A 15176-nucleotide genomic window follows, 5' to 3' on the forward strand; every position below is an offset into this window, starting at 1 on the left:
TAGGTACAGGGCTTTAGAATGTGATATCGGAACTAGAGATATTTCAGACCATTCACCAATGTATTTAAAAGTACAATTAGATAGTAGACCAAAAAACACAATCTGGAGACTAAACACAAGCTTGCTCAACAATAAAACAATCACAAGTGAAATAAAATCTGAAATTAAGAGCTTTCTCAAATTTAATGACAATGGGGAAGTGAATCCTAGTATATTATGGGACACCTTAAAAGCTGTCATTAGGGGAAATTAATATCTCTTAGTACAGCACTCAAGAAAGCAAAGGAAAGTAAACTCAAACAGCTTGAACTCAACCTAAAAGAATTGGAACGTCAACATAGTAAGAATTCAAACTCTCAGATATTGAATAAAATGAAAGCAATTAGGAATCAGATCCTAGACATTTATAATGAAGAATCAGAGAAAAAATATAAATTCCTAAAACAATCTTATTATGAGGTAGGTTCCAAAGCGACAAAATTATTAGCCATGAAAATACGAAAAAAACAAACCTCACAGTCAGTATACAAAATATTAGACCCTGACTCCGGACAAATAGTTAATAACCTAGATGAAATTGATGATGCATTTCAGACATACTATGAGACCCTGTATAGACAACCAAAGAAAGAAAGTAAAGAGAATATAAAAGCCTTTCTCAGTTCATTGGACTTGCCCTCAATTGGAGAACATCAGAACAAGAACCTGAACACAAATCACAAAAAAGGAACTGGAGACTGCACTGAATAAATTAAAAAATAATAAGACACCAGGAAGCGATGGACTACCAGCTGAATGGTATAAGATGTTTAGAGAAGAGTTCTTACTTTTGAATTCTTTTAATTGGACTCTTAACGAAAGTCAGCCCCTCCCTCGTGGAGTGAAGCTGTCATCTCTGTCATCCCAAAAGAGGGCAAGAACAAAACTCTATGTAGCTCATACAGACCAATTTCAGTCTTAAATCAAGACTACAAACTGTATGCATCCATTATGGCCAGAAGATTAGACTCCTTTATTCCGGACCTAATTGACAGTGACCAAACTGGTTTTGTCCAGAAAACACAATAATAGCTCTTCATATAGAAAATATCAGGAAAACAAAATCAAACGCTGTGCTGATCAGCCTAGATGCTGAAAAAGCTTTTGATCGTGTGAATTGGGAATACTTGTTTTTGGTCTTGGAACGACTCGGTTTTGATGAAAAGTCTATTAATATTTTTAAAACTTATATTCAGCCCCTACGGCAAGAGTCAGGATAAATGGACGACTTACTGACCGCATAAAATTGGAAAGATCTACTCGACAGGGATGCCCTCTCTCACCAACCCTTTTCGCACTCTACATAGAACCCTTGGCACAAGTAATAAGAGAAGACTGTAATATACAGGGAGTTTGGATAAATAATAAGGAACATAAAATAGCATTATACGCTGACGATGTTTTATTATATGTCCAGAATCCAGATGCCTGTCTTCCTTCCCTTTTAGATCTCCTGCACATATTTGGTACATATTCAGGATACAAGTTAAATATAGAAAAAACGCAAGTATTATCATTTAATTACAACCCAGCACCTGAGGTAAAACAAAGACTACCAATCAAATGGTCTCAAGAAGCAATCAAATACCTTGGAGTATGGTTAACACTGTCCTAATGCTTTGTATAAAAAAATTATGAAACTGTGAATAAGAAAATTAAAGAGGATCTTTGTAATTGGTCAACATCCCTGCTGTCCGTTAGTGCAAGAATTGGCATTATTAAGATGTCAATTTTACCTAGATTACTGTATTTATTTATGTCACTTCCAGTGAAAGTTCCAACGAGTCAGTTTCAAGAATGGGACAAACAAATTTCCAGATTTATTTGGAATGGAAAGAAACCGAGGATTAAATATAGTACACTAACGATCAGTAGGGAAGGAGGTGGTATGTCTCTCCCTAACCTGAGAGATTATTACTATTCTGCCCAGTTAAGAATAATAGTTGGTTGGTGTGATAATGGATATGAGGCTAAATGGAAGGAGATGGAGAGTGAATGCAAGGGGGTCCCAATACAAGCAATGATTGGAGATTTTAAATTAATGTCAAATTACCAAGACCGTCTGAACCCCATAAGCTTATTTACCTTATATACATGGTTCGAGGTTATAAAACAATTAAACTTGTGGACCCAGTTAAAAACACTCCGATGGCTTGGATATGATACAGAATTTAAACCAAACAGTATAGATTCTAGATTTAGATATTGGACAAATCAGGGTATCACTGCTTATTGTACTATGATTGAGAAAAACACTTTACATAACTTCCAGACGCTTAAGACAAAATACAATTTACAAAATTATGATTTTTACAGATATTTACAGCTACGCCAATACTACTTAAAAGAAATTAAGAAAAATGAAGCAACTACAGAACTAAGTGCATGATACAGCTGGTGGTACAGGCATACACTGTAGGACTTAAATCCTCAGTATCAAAATTGTATCAGAACTTCACAAAATGCAGAGGAATACCACATCATACATCAAGCAGAGATGGGAGAAAGAATTAAATGATAAAATATCCAATCAACAATGGGAGAATATGTGTGAAACAATTTTTTCTACATCATGTTCTATGTATGTATTGGCGCGAGTTTGGTTGGAAGAATCTTGTTCGTTTTTTGTCACCCCTAAAATGAAAGCACACTTAACGTCAACAAGAGGTACATGTTGGAGAGATTGCGGGGAGGAAGGGGTGGGTCATCACCACATTTTCTGGAGCTGCCCTAAGGTTCAAATATTTTGGGAACATATCTGGAGAATTATGCAGCATATACTTGGACAACAGATTCCTATGACATGCATGTCACTTTATTTGGGTGATCTACCAGAAGGAATGTCAAGAAACGATAAATACCTCCTGAAAATATTAACCGTAGCAGCAAAAAAAGCGATCACTCGTAGATGGTTACAATCCATCCCACTACAGTAGATGATTGGATGGAAATCGTTAAGGAGATTCATGAGATGGAAAGACTGACCTTCCTTCTGAGACTGAGAAAGGATGTGTATACTGCAAGATGGACAAAATGGATAAAATACTTGTCAGGATAGGGAGTGTGGCTGATGCCCCCTCTTTATGGTTTAGAACTTCTTTGTATGTTTCAATTGTCATTCACGGTCCACCTTCTGCATATACTTATCAGCCATACAGAATTAGACTCATAGTTTGAAGCATTTGTATGAATATGCCTCTGAATACACACGTGGACAAAATTGTTGGTACCCCTCAGTTAAAGAAGGAAAAACCCACAATTCTCACTGAAATCACTTGAAACTCACAAAAGTAACAATAAATAAAATTGATTGAAAATTAAATAATCAAAAACAGCCATTACTTTTGAATTGTTGATTAACATAATTATTTAAAAAAACAAACTAATGAAACAGGCCTGGACAAAAATGATGGTACCTCTATAAAAGATTGAAAACTACCAACCCGGTCTCACGGGGATTCGTGAAACTGTCACGTAAATTTTTGTTTCGGTTTCGTGCGCACCAACACGATTTCGTCATGTTTTTCGTGCCGCTCACCACGAAATGTTTTTCGTGTTGCTCACAACGAAGCCCGCTGTGGTAATTACATCTGAAAGTGGTTTATACCGGCGGATTCATGGCGATCTAAGCTGTCCATCGGCGTATACTGCTTGCGTGATCGCGTTTGCGGGCATCGGACATTCTTTAAATTCCTATGCAAATTGGTAAGTGTACCACCGGGTTATGGTTAGGGTTTTATGGGTTAGGTTATGGTTAGGGTTTTGGTTAGGGACGATGTCATGCAAAAATATAGCGTTGGATTCGCCACGGTTTTACATTAAAAATATAATATACCCATTCGTTTGAAATACGTTCTGAGTGGCACGAAAAGTCGCCGTTTTAAAATACATGGTGCGCATTTCGTGGTGAGCGGCACGAAAACATGACGAATCGTGTGGTGCGCACGAAACCGAAACAAAATTACGTGACAGTTTCACGAATCCTCGTGAGATCGGGCTGAAACTACACACGTGGACAAAATTGTTGGTACCCCCTCAGTTAAAGAAGGAAAACCCACAATTCTCACTGAAATCACTTGAAACTCACAAAAGTAACAATAAATAAAAATTTATTGAAAATTAAAATAATCAAAAACAGCCATTACTTTTGAATTGTTGATTAACATAATTATTTAAAAAACAAACTATGAAACAGGCCGGACAAAAATGATGGTACCTCTATAAAAGATTGAAAACTATTTGACCAGAGTGACATGATTAACTCAGGTGTGTCATTTAATTGACATCACAGGTGTTTCCCAACTCATAATCAGTCAGTCTGCCTATTTAAAGGGAGACAAGTAGTCACCCTGCTGTTTGGTGAAAGGTGTGTACCACACTGAACATGGACAACAGAAGCGAAGGAGAGAATTGTCCCAGGACATCCGAAAAAAATTATAGACAAACATCTTAAAGGTAAAGGCTATAAGACCATCTCTAAACAGCTTGAAGTTCCTGTGACAACAGTGGCTCATATTATTCAGAAGTTCAAGACCCACGGGACCAGTAGCCAACCTCCCTGGACGTGGCCGCAAGAGGAAAATTGATGACAAATTGAAGAGACGGATCGTTCGAATTGTATCCAAAGAGCCCAGAGCAACCTCCAAGAAATTAAAGGTGAACTCCAAGGCCAAGGTACATCAGTGTCAGATCGCACCATTCGTCGTTGTTTGAGCCAAAGTGGACTTCATGGGAGACGACCAAGGAGGACACCACTGCTGAAAAAAACTCATAAAAAAGCCAGACTGGGAATTTGCAAAAATGCATGTTGACAAGCCACAAAGCTTCTGGGAGAATGTCCTTTGGACAGATGAGACCAAACTGGAGCTTTTTTGGTAAGGCACATCAACTCTATGTTCATAGACTCAAAAACCAAGCATACGAAGAAAGAACACTGTCCCTACGGTGAAACATGGAGGAGGCTCAGTAATGTTTTGGGGCTGCTTTTGCTGCATCTGGCACAGGGTGTCTTGAAAGTGTGCAAGGTACGATGAAATCTGAAGACTATCAAGGCCATTCTGGAGAGAAATGTGCTGCCGAGTGTCAGAAAGCTTGGTCTCAGTCGCAGGTCATGGGTCTTCCAACAGGACAACGATCCAAAACACACAGCCAAAAACACCCAAGAATGGCTGAGAGAAAAGCGTTGGACTATTCTAAAGTGGCCTTCTATGAGCCCAGATCTGAATCCCATTGAACGTATGTGGAAGGAGCTGAAACATGCCATTTGGAGAAGACACCCATCAAACCTGAGACAACTGGAGCTGTTTGCTCATGAGGAGTGGGCCAAAATACCTGTTGACAGCTGCAGAACGCTCATTGACAAATACAGAAATCGTTTAATTGCCAGTGATTGCCTCAAAAGGTTGTGCAACAAAATATTAAGTTATGGGTACCATCATTTTTGTCCAGCCCTATTCATTAGTTTGTTTTTTTAAAATAATTATGTTAATCAACAATTCAAAAGTGATGGCTGTTTTGATTATTTAATTTTCAATAAATTTTTATTTATTGTTACTTTTGTGAGTTTCAAGTGATTTCAGTGAGAAGTGTGGGTTTTTCCTTCTTTAACTGAGGGGTACCAACAATTTTGTCCACGTGTGTATATTCTGAATTTAAACTGGGACCGAAATTTGTACCGTATTTCACGACCAAAAGGCGCACTGTACCAAAAGGCGCAGTCTCAGTTATGTGTGCCATTACTGTATTTAAAACACACATAAGGCGCACCTGATTATATGGCGAGGGTTTTATATACAATCCACGCCCACACTTCCCCCTTTAACGTTCTCATGGTGTCCTCTACTACGTCGGCCTTACAACACACACACAAGCATACAAGCGTGCGTATTTAAAAATAGAGCGAGAGTAAAACTGAGTTTGGTATTCACATTTTTTTTTTTACCGGTAATCGTCATCAATCAAACCCATGGAAGTCCTCATCCTCTGTTTCTGAATTGAACAGCTGCGCTAACCTCCATCAAACATGCCAGGTTCACTTTCTTCACTGTCAGAGTCACTTTTCGTGCCGTGCGGCGCCTCGGAAATGATGCCGGCTTTGCGAAAGCTCGAACAACAGTGCCAGCAGACACGTTAGCCCAAGCATTTACAATCCATTCGCAAACTGTGGCGTAACTCGCCCGGCGCTGCCTTCCACTCTTAGTGAAACTGTGGTCCCCATCGGTCATCCATCGCTCCCACGCCGCTCGCAGCCTTACTTTGAACGGCCGGTTCACACCGATGTCCAGCGGTTGGAGTTCCTTTGTCAGGCCTCCCGGAATGACAGCAAGCTCAGAGTTCATTTGCTTCACTTGTTTTTCACATCGGCTGTGAGATGGGCACGCATAGAGTCACAGATCAACAGCGATGGTGATGCGTGGAAAAAACCACCTGGTCTACGTCCGCCTTACAACAACAACAACACACACAGGACGCACTGCACCATAGGGCGCGCCGCACAATTTGAAGAAAATCTAAGACTTTTATGTGCGCCTTATAGTCGTGAAAATACGGTATATAGCATTGTGCTTGGCAACTTAGAGTGTTGTACTGTACTGTTTTGTGTTATGTTTAGCTGTCTGTTCTGTCTTGTTAAAAAAAAAAAAACACTAATTAAAATCTAAGTAATAAAAAAAAAAAAAGAAAATGGCCACTGCACAGTATGGAACCGCCATCCCATTTTCAGACCCAGTCTACCTCAAAGCAGCTGCCTTGGATCCGGCCTTTGCTTTGTATTGGGTTGACCACCACGTGTTGGCCAGTCCTGGCATAAGGGCAGAGGTGGCCAAAGAAGTGAAAGGTAAATTTTGAGTTTAACTGGACATACAAACAACTAATTGGCTATTTTCACTGCAATGGTTTTGATATTTTGCTCTTTTCACACTGTGAACACTTTGCATCACTGTTAATGTATTTCTTCTTAAATAATAGATCATCACAAAATACCCTTATTGTTACCAACACTAACAATAAGGGCTCTATTTTGTTTAACATGCCATTTGCCAGAACTGGTCCTGCGAGATGCAGTGCAGGCTGACCAACCTGTGTCTCATGAGGAGGAAGATGGAGACCTTGAAGAAGGAGGTCTATTTGCTGCATACTGTAAGAGACAGAGGAAGGATGCTAACACCACTCCAGCATTACGGCTAAGTCACTATCTCGACCTGTGTGAAGGACAGAGTGTGCTGTCATTCTGGGCAATGCACATGAAGGCTCTTCCTTCACTATTTCGAGTTGCCATCAGGGTCTTAGCAGTTCCTGCTACCAGTGCTCCGGTTGAGCGAGTTTTCAGCCATGGTGGTATCATAATGCTGCCTCATCGTGCACAAATGACTGACAGACGTTTGGCCAATTTGATCTTTTGCAAATGCAATGCTAGTCTGTAGGTGAATGAAACATTGATGTGTAGGCCACCCTGCAAACATTCACACAATCCAACAGCTATCATGGCTCTCTCTCACACAAATACATGCATGCACACACAGACAATATAATAGCTAGGCCGGCTGGGACATTCTCATATCAGTTCTTCTCTTTCACACACATAACTAAAAATGCAACAAGTCAACTGCATGTAACATTTTAATGTCAGTTCTCTTACACACACACAGACACAGGGGACTTATTTAAGAGCTCCGTGTACCAGATTAGAACCTAGTCACTGATTTAAAATGACATTACTTTTGGCTTCAAGTTGATCATATTCTTTTCTGCTGTGTATTGTTTAAACATGTAAGACAACCACTTTAGGAGAACTTCACTTATATATGTACTTATATACTAATATGTGGCTTTTCTTCTATCAATTAATCAGCCCTGAACACATGGAGGGGTGTGAGTAATTGAAAGAAGAAAAGTCATTTTTAAGGTTAAGTACTGATGTTTACAAGGCACACTGGACTGTATTTCAAAACTCAAATCTTGTGTTCAACAGTACAGAGGCATGCTGCTCATTCTGATTTATGTTGCAAAGTGCAAACTACCTCTTATGTTCTGAACGAATTATTAGCGCTTTTTTTGTTTATCCTTAAAGGACGTTTTTGTTATTGGCTTCCTGCTGTGCATACATTTTACTGTTAAAGTTTACTGTTAAGTGACCACTTCACCTTAAAAATGAATTTCGTTCTATCAGTTACTCTCCCTACAATCAGTTGAACACAAGAAGAATTTTTTTTTTTGTCATATTCCTTTAAGGCGATTCAGGAAATTTAAAATGAATGGAAGTGACAGGGACTGATTTTGCTCAGCGGGGGGAGCAGATCTCATTCTCTTCCATCAATTCCATTCATTCGGGATTTCTTGAATCACTGAAAACTAAAATTATCCTTGTATTCAACTCACCATGGGGAGAGTAACTGATAGAACAAGCCATTTTCAAGGTAAAGTGGTCTTTTAAAGTTTAAGTTTTACATTTGAAAACAAAACATTACATTACAGATTTTTCAGATAATCCTGTATAAATAAGCTCAAAGACTGTTATAGCCAACAGAGAGAGTTGTGTGTTGGGCTTTATTTTTGTGCAGTGTTTTTGTTAAAATTCAGTGGCACCTTTGGAAGGGGAAAAAACCTTGAAGGAAATAAACATCTGAAACGTTATCCGTATACCATTTTTATTATTTATTAAAGTTCAAGTTAACGGGTTTCTATTATTTGTTGCACAAAATGACACAACAGCACAGGGACTCTGGATCCTCAAGGTATTAATTCTTCATTTTATTTTATGTAATTCAAGGTGTGAAATTGTAGGCGGGGTGCATTCCATTTGTTTCACTTGGTTGTGTTTGATAGACAGATATTGTGAAAATAACCAATCTACAAGCTCACATCTCACAAAGAGTGTATTGATATCTCAGCCAAAAATTTCCTAATCGGCACCTCCCCCAGATATTTCTTTTTAATGACTTGTTTAGGACTCGAGGGACAAAGTTTAGGACTTGGACTCAACTCAGGACTCGACTCGGGACTTGAGTGCAAAGACTTGAGACTCGACTTTGACTTGCAAAACAAAGACTCGGTCCCACCTCTGGTGTGGTGGGTGCTTAGACTCCAGCAGTGTGCTGTTGCTCGGACCCAAGGATTAACAGCAGAACAATGCATTGTAAAGAGACGATCAGTGTTATATAATGTATATACATTTCACCTGCCAGTGGATTTAATATTGTCACTGGATGAAAAATTTATCAATAAACAAAAAAAACCTAGGCAAGGTCCATGGCTGTTGAGCTGCTAGCAGAAAATTTCAGTCAGTTTATATAAAAACTGAACTAATTACAACAACTGAACTAATTACAACAATGATGTCGAACAATGAACTCCTATTATGATCTATCTAGGGCCCTTGGAAGCCTGTCCTACAAGGCCAAACTATGCATTTTTCATTAGCAATTATGACATGTTGTTCAAATTTCTATGATAAAACATAAACAAGCTCTTCTATTTTTCTCAATGCAACAACACATAAATATTAGCAGTAGCTTTCATCTGAAAGATTGTTAGCATAAGTCTCTCCTCTGTTCTCTTCCAACATATACTGTCAGATAACCCCCTACTATGAAGTGCACTGAAAGCATCCATGGATGTCACCCAGGAATGGCGATATGGAAAATGTTTGCAAGAACATATCTGACTAATGTGTAATTATTTCTTTAACATGCAAATGATGACATCACCACACATGATTGCTAGCTAATTAGCATGCTAAAACCCATGTGATATCAAATTAGTAATACTAAGCCACAGGCCTTAGGGAATGGTGCAATGAAGTAGTGTGATGGAAACGTACCTTTAAAATAACACAATCAGAACTATAACAACTTCATTTTGATGGCATGATGTCATAAAATAGTAGAAATAGAACTACTGTGTTGTATATAATATGCTATCTTATCTGCAGAGAGCACAGGCTATCACCATGACAGCATGTACAGTATTTCGGTAATTTTTTGTCGAGTCTTCCGTTCTATTGATTTTTTCGGCATTAAAGGGCTCTTGTCAAAGGTTTGTTGACTGAATCATACGTTCCTCCTGAATACCTTTTTTGTTCATCTCGCAAAAACTCTAGTCAGAGGTGACAAGTGCAAAATTTCCTTTGGGTTGAACTAATGTCAAATCACCCTGAAATGGCCAATTTCTGCTTTCCACATCTGTGTGCACAGGCTGATAAGTGGACGGCAGACATGGCTCTGTTGATACTACAACAGTGCCGCTTGAGACTGCCACTTGGCTGGTTGCATTTCCGCTTGTGTCAAATGGAGGAAAATACACGAAGCAGTAGCAGCTGCTTCCAGATAACACTTTAGCATTATGTGAGGGAATATTCCTGAGGTGTATTCCAGTGTGTGAGCATAGCACAATTTCTGACAAATGGAGGACTTCATACATCCTTCAATTACAACTCTGTTAATGATGCCTTACAAAGGCTTAGGAGTCCAAGGTTTTCTTTGTACATTCTCTCCTAATATCAAACATTTGTTTTAACCACCACGACTTTTCCTGGCACATGTCCAGTGGGCACGCTATCATTGTGAGCAGTCTGTTAAGTTACAAATTTGCAGATCCAGAAAGCATGAATTATCCTTAAGTGTCAGTAAAATTCTTCCTAAACAGATACATCACATTAGAGTCTTCATTATGTCCACTGGCTAGTGGACATAATCCCAACCTTCCTCATTCTAATCTCTAGTGAACTAGATCAGATGAACAACAAAACAGAAGCAACTGGGGTAGTGGTAGCTTTGGGTTACTGGTTACTGACACTGGGGTGTCCCCAGCAAGAACCTTAACTCTGCCTGCTCCAGGGACGCTTTAGTATGTCTAACTCTGTGTTTTGTTCCCGTAGCTTCCTGGGATATGTGGGATCAATACCGTATATAAAATATAAAATTAATTAGTTAATTAGAAAGTAAAAACTTTATGTTTTTGCTTACTTACAAATGGAAAATATTAATGGAATTAATACTTTGCAAATGCTTTTTCCTTTAATGAGTCAAGAGGGTTGAACCGTGGGTTACCTGTGGCAAAAACAGCTTTCTTGGAGAGGGTCTGGTAGTCTATGATGGAGAATTGGGGCAGTTCAATGTTCTCCACCCCAGTGACTGAGCCTCCGTTGCTCCCACCCTGCCAGTAGAACTCAATATCATCAGTGGTGTATCCATCTGAGAGAGACAGGGGGACACAAGTTAAACCTCAAATGACACAAAGACAAGCACATCTGTCCACAACATAGTGTGGGAGAGCAGAACTGTAATGTGAAACATAGGTTGAAGATTTCAGTTTTGTGAATGAGGCAGGCTTTGCCTACCGCATCCAAATGTCACTCACAAGATTCAAGCCTGGGCAAATCATGACTTTAGTCCAAGTCAAGACATTCAAAAGAAGCAGTTTTACTGCTAAGCAAAGTCATTAACTGCATTAAACTGCAATTAAAGGTGGTTCAAACATCATCGCATGACCTGTACAGCAGAAGTAAGTACATCCTTGCAATGTCAACTAAAAGCAAAGTAATGTCAAGTAATTAACATCTCAATAACTGCATTTAAAACATCCATCCATTCTCTGTACACTCCTTTATCCTCACTAGGGTCATGGGGGGTGCTGGAGCCTATCCCAGCTGACTCGGGCGAAGGCAGGGGACACCCTGGACAGGTCGACATTTAAAACATATATTTATTTATTTATTTATTGTTGTTTAACAGTGGAGCATATCCTCTTATGAGCATTCAAAAACTAATTTATTACAAAGTCTGTATTGAAATACAGGCCCCAAATTAGATGCTTGTAAGAATGAAAGAAAAATGAATGTACCTGTGAATACTGAGACACAAGTCAGTACACCTTGAGTACATCTGTGGTTTTCCAACAAGCCTCGTTGCTTGCCCATGGTCAAAAAATGACCTGCCAACATCAGAATGTTCTCAGTTCTGGTACACACAATGTGTCTATCTGCATGTCTGCATTATCAGTCCATGCGGAGAAGAACTGCCAGAGATATTGAAAAATGTGATTGTGAGACTTCACAGAGATGGAAAAGGACACAGGGAGATCAATGACCAACTAAAAGCTATAGTTCAAGCAATAAACAGGAACTATAGAATGAGCTATAGTACCATTTATTAGCCATCTTCCTAAAATGATGCCATAGACAGAGTGTTACTTCCACAACTCAACCTTGTGCTCATCGTCACAAATGAATACAAGAGAACACATTTGGGGTATTTCGAAGAGGACAGTACAGCAACTCAACTTCTCCAGAACAGAGCAGTTGGAAAAGGTTGTTTTTGAAGAATGGCAGAATATCTATTGAGAAACTTGGTGTCTTCTATTCGAGGATTAAGGCTGTGATCAAAAACAAAGTTGGACTGAAGTATTTCAAAAAATAAGAGATTTAAATCCCACCAATGAAAGGTGCATAGACCTTGACACAAGGACCAAATGATTAGATTTTGGCAGTGGTACAGCTTATAGTCTGGATGTACGAATTTTTCAAAAAGATTTCAGCCATTAGAAATATATGGCAATGGCAACCAAGACTTCCACTGATGCCAGAAATCTTAAAACTTAATGGTACTTTGTTATCATACTGAGAGTACTGCAGATGATGTAGGTATTGGAGATAATGGACAATAACAACAACTTGTACAAATACTGTGACAAGTGCAGGTGCAGCAGCAGTTATACACTACGGAGTGTCTCAGAGCATTTCAAGCTAAAGGAGGAAACAGAGCAAAAATTATCTGCATAACAAACATAGGCATCCAGATCTGCACAAAGAATTAAAGGTAAATGATCATCAGTTTAACATTAAATCATCCCATCAAAATGTGAAAATTCTGAAATGTTACTGTCATTGCTATATTATCTCGGCTAATGTTAGATTGTTTAGGCAATTGTCATGATTGTTCATAATGTGAGCAGAGTGCTGTTCATATCTTCACAACATAACTTTACATGTTAGTAAATTGAGTGTATATCAGTTTGGGGGAGAAAAGCTAATATTTACATTAGGCTTGGGCAGTATTACAGTAATACCGTATACTGCCGGTGTTTAAAAATAGCAGCGGTATCAGTTCCAATACCGTCATGAAAAAAATGCAATGCTCTTATACAGGAGATAAGTGTTATGAGAGTGTGTGGCTCCGTTATGAGAGAGGGAGAGAGAGCAGCGTGTGTGTGTGAGAGGGGGAGAGCGAGATGTCCGAGCGACCCTGAATGCAGCGTGAGCGAGGAAGACGGCAGTCGATTCGGGGAGGAAGAGAGAAGAGGTGTGTAGCTACTGGGTTAGCGTGACTGTATGGTTAAGCCGCAGTTAATTTACAATAAAGGCTGCAGTATTCTTCAATAAGGCCAGGCTCCTGTGTCTTTGCCTTCTACGACTGCTGAGGAAGTGAAGGGGGTTAACCCCGAAGTAACAACAATAACTTCGGCCCTGGAGAACTGTCCTCCCTGGGCTTCCTGATCACGGTCGGGAGCTGACCAGGAAAGGTTAACATAAGGATTAAATATTAAATAAAAGTCATTTAATGCCTATAATTTATTCTCTGTCCAGTAGCACTTATGTGTGGTTGAATTTTCAGTTTTACTTAAACAGTTATGTTTTAGCCTACTTTTGGAGACTTTCCATAAAGTTTATGAATGGGACGTCATCACGTGACAGCATGAAGGAGACAGAGAGGGGGGAGATGGCAGATTCCGCACGGAGTAACTTGGTGTCAAAAAAGAACACAACTTCTGCAGTTTGGGAGTATTTCGGGTTCCAGGCAAACGAGAAAGGAGAGCCGGTAAATACTGATGATCAAAAGGTGATTGCGAGAGATGGAAACACCTCTAACCTAAGGACGCATCTCTGAATCAACCACCCACTCACTGCTGCGAGTATTCAATTTCCGAACGTGAAGGCACAAGCCAGTAACGGTAATAGTCACGGTAATACCGTATACCCCGGTAAAATGTGAAAGAAATTTGACATTATCAAAATTTGGATACCGCCCAAGCCTAATTGAAATACATTCCTTGGATTATTTTTTGCTGTAGTACTTAAATACAATAGGGATGCAATAGCTGAAAGGAAAGAATGGGATACATAAACACAGGAAACTAAGGTTATGGTACAATAGCGACGACTAAAGGAATACTGGAGAATTACACCATTGACGATATAAACACGAAGGGAGAACTACGAAAGCCCAGAACAGACAATTAACTAGGAGGTAGTACAGACTGAATCTTATGAATCTAAATGGACGCAGGAACAGGGAACAAACCAGAAGCAAATATCGCAAGGCTAGGAAAGTTGTCAAGGACAGGAAGTTCCCAGGGTAAAACATTCATGCCCATGGCATGACACAGGAAACTGAAGTACAGGGGCAGAACGCACTCATAAGCCACAGCCCTTCTTTTACAGCAGTGCAGATTGGAAAAAGGTGAGCCACTCCTCACCACAGGTGGGGCAGAGATGGGGGTGAACAGCATGACAAAACTTTTCTTAACCTTTGCAGTTATAAGTCAGTGTCCTGGACTTGTAATCAAACAGAAGCCCTTAGAGTCCATCAAAAAGTCATCCCCCGTCAAGTTCTTCCTGTGTTAACATGAGCAGATTCACTGGAAACCTCATGGCAAACATCTGCGCTCTCTCTAAATAGATGCCTAGAACTACTGATCAGGTGAACAAGTCTTCTTAACCCAATTGGAAGCAACAGCCCCAACAAGCTAAGCTTTCCCTGAGGCCCCTCTTTCTCTGTCAGATAAAAAAAATTCTTCACAGGAAACTTTACTATCTTCATACACCAAACCCTTCTTATTATTTCTGGTCATCTGGTTTTGGGTCACTCATAGTGGAGACAGCATAATTTCAACATCCACTCGTTCTTTGTTAAGATAATCATCTGAAGTTCCTTCTTCTGTCGTTCTTCATGCCTGCAGTCTGTCGGTCTTGCAGTCGGGGTCACTGCCATCTCTCAAATCACTGAAATCCTTGATTTCTCTGTCATTATACCTAAATATCATGGCCTACAGGAGGTTTTTAGTAATTAATGGGTTCACAAGACCCTGATGATGAGATCATTAATCTGCTTACTGGAGTCCTCCTGCCCTTCAGTCTTGGGCCT

General features: G+C 39.6%; 1 protein-coding gene across 1 annotated transcript in view; it reads right to left on the reverse strand.

Annotated features, from left to right (window-relative positions):
• The window catches only part of gabrb1 (gamma-aminobutyric acid type A receptor subunit beta1), a 60241-nt gene that overhangs the window by 11988 nt on the left and 33077 nt on the right, over positions 1-15176 (reverse strand). Inside the window, 1 exon segment of the mRNA XM_051947043.1 lies at positions 11085-11228. Within this exon segment, the coding sequence (XP_051803003.1) occupies positions 11085-11228 (144 nt within the window).

The sequence above is a fragment of the Acanthochromis polyacanthus genome, chromosome 1, assembly GCF_021347895.1.
Source record: "Acanthochromis polyacanthus isolate Apoly-LR-REF ecotype Palm Island chromosome 1, KAUST_Apoly_ChrSc, whole genome shotgun sequence".
NCBI classification, from domain to species: Eukaryota; Metazoa; Chordata; class Actinopteri; family Pomacentridae; genus Acanthochromis; species Acanthochromis polyacanthus.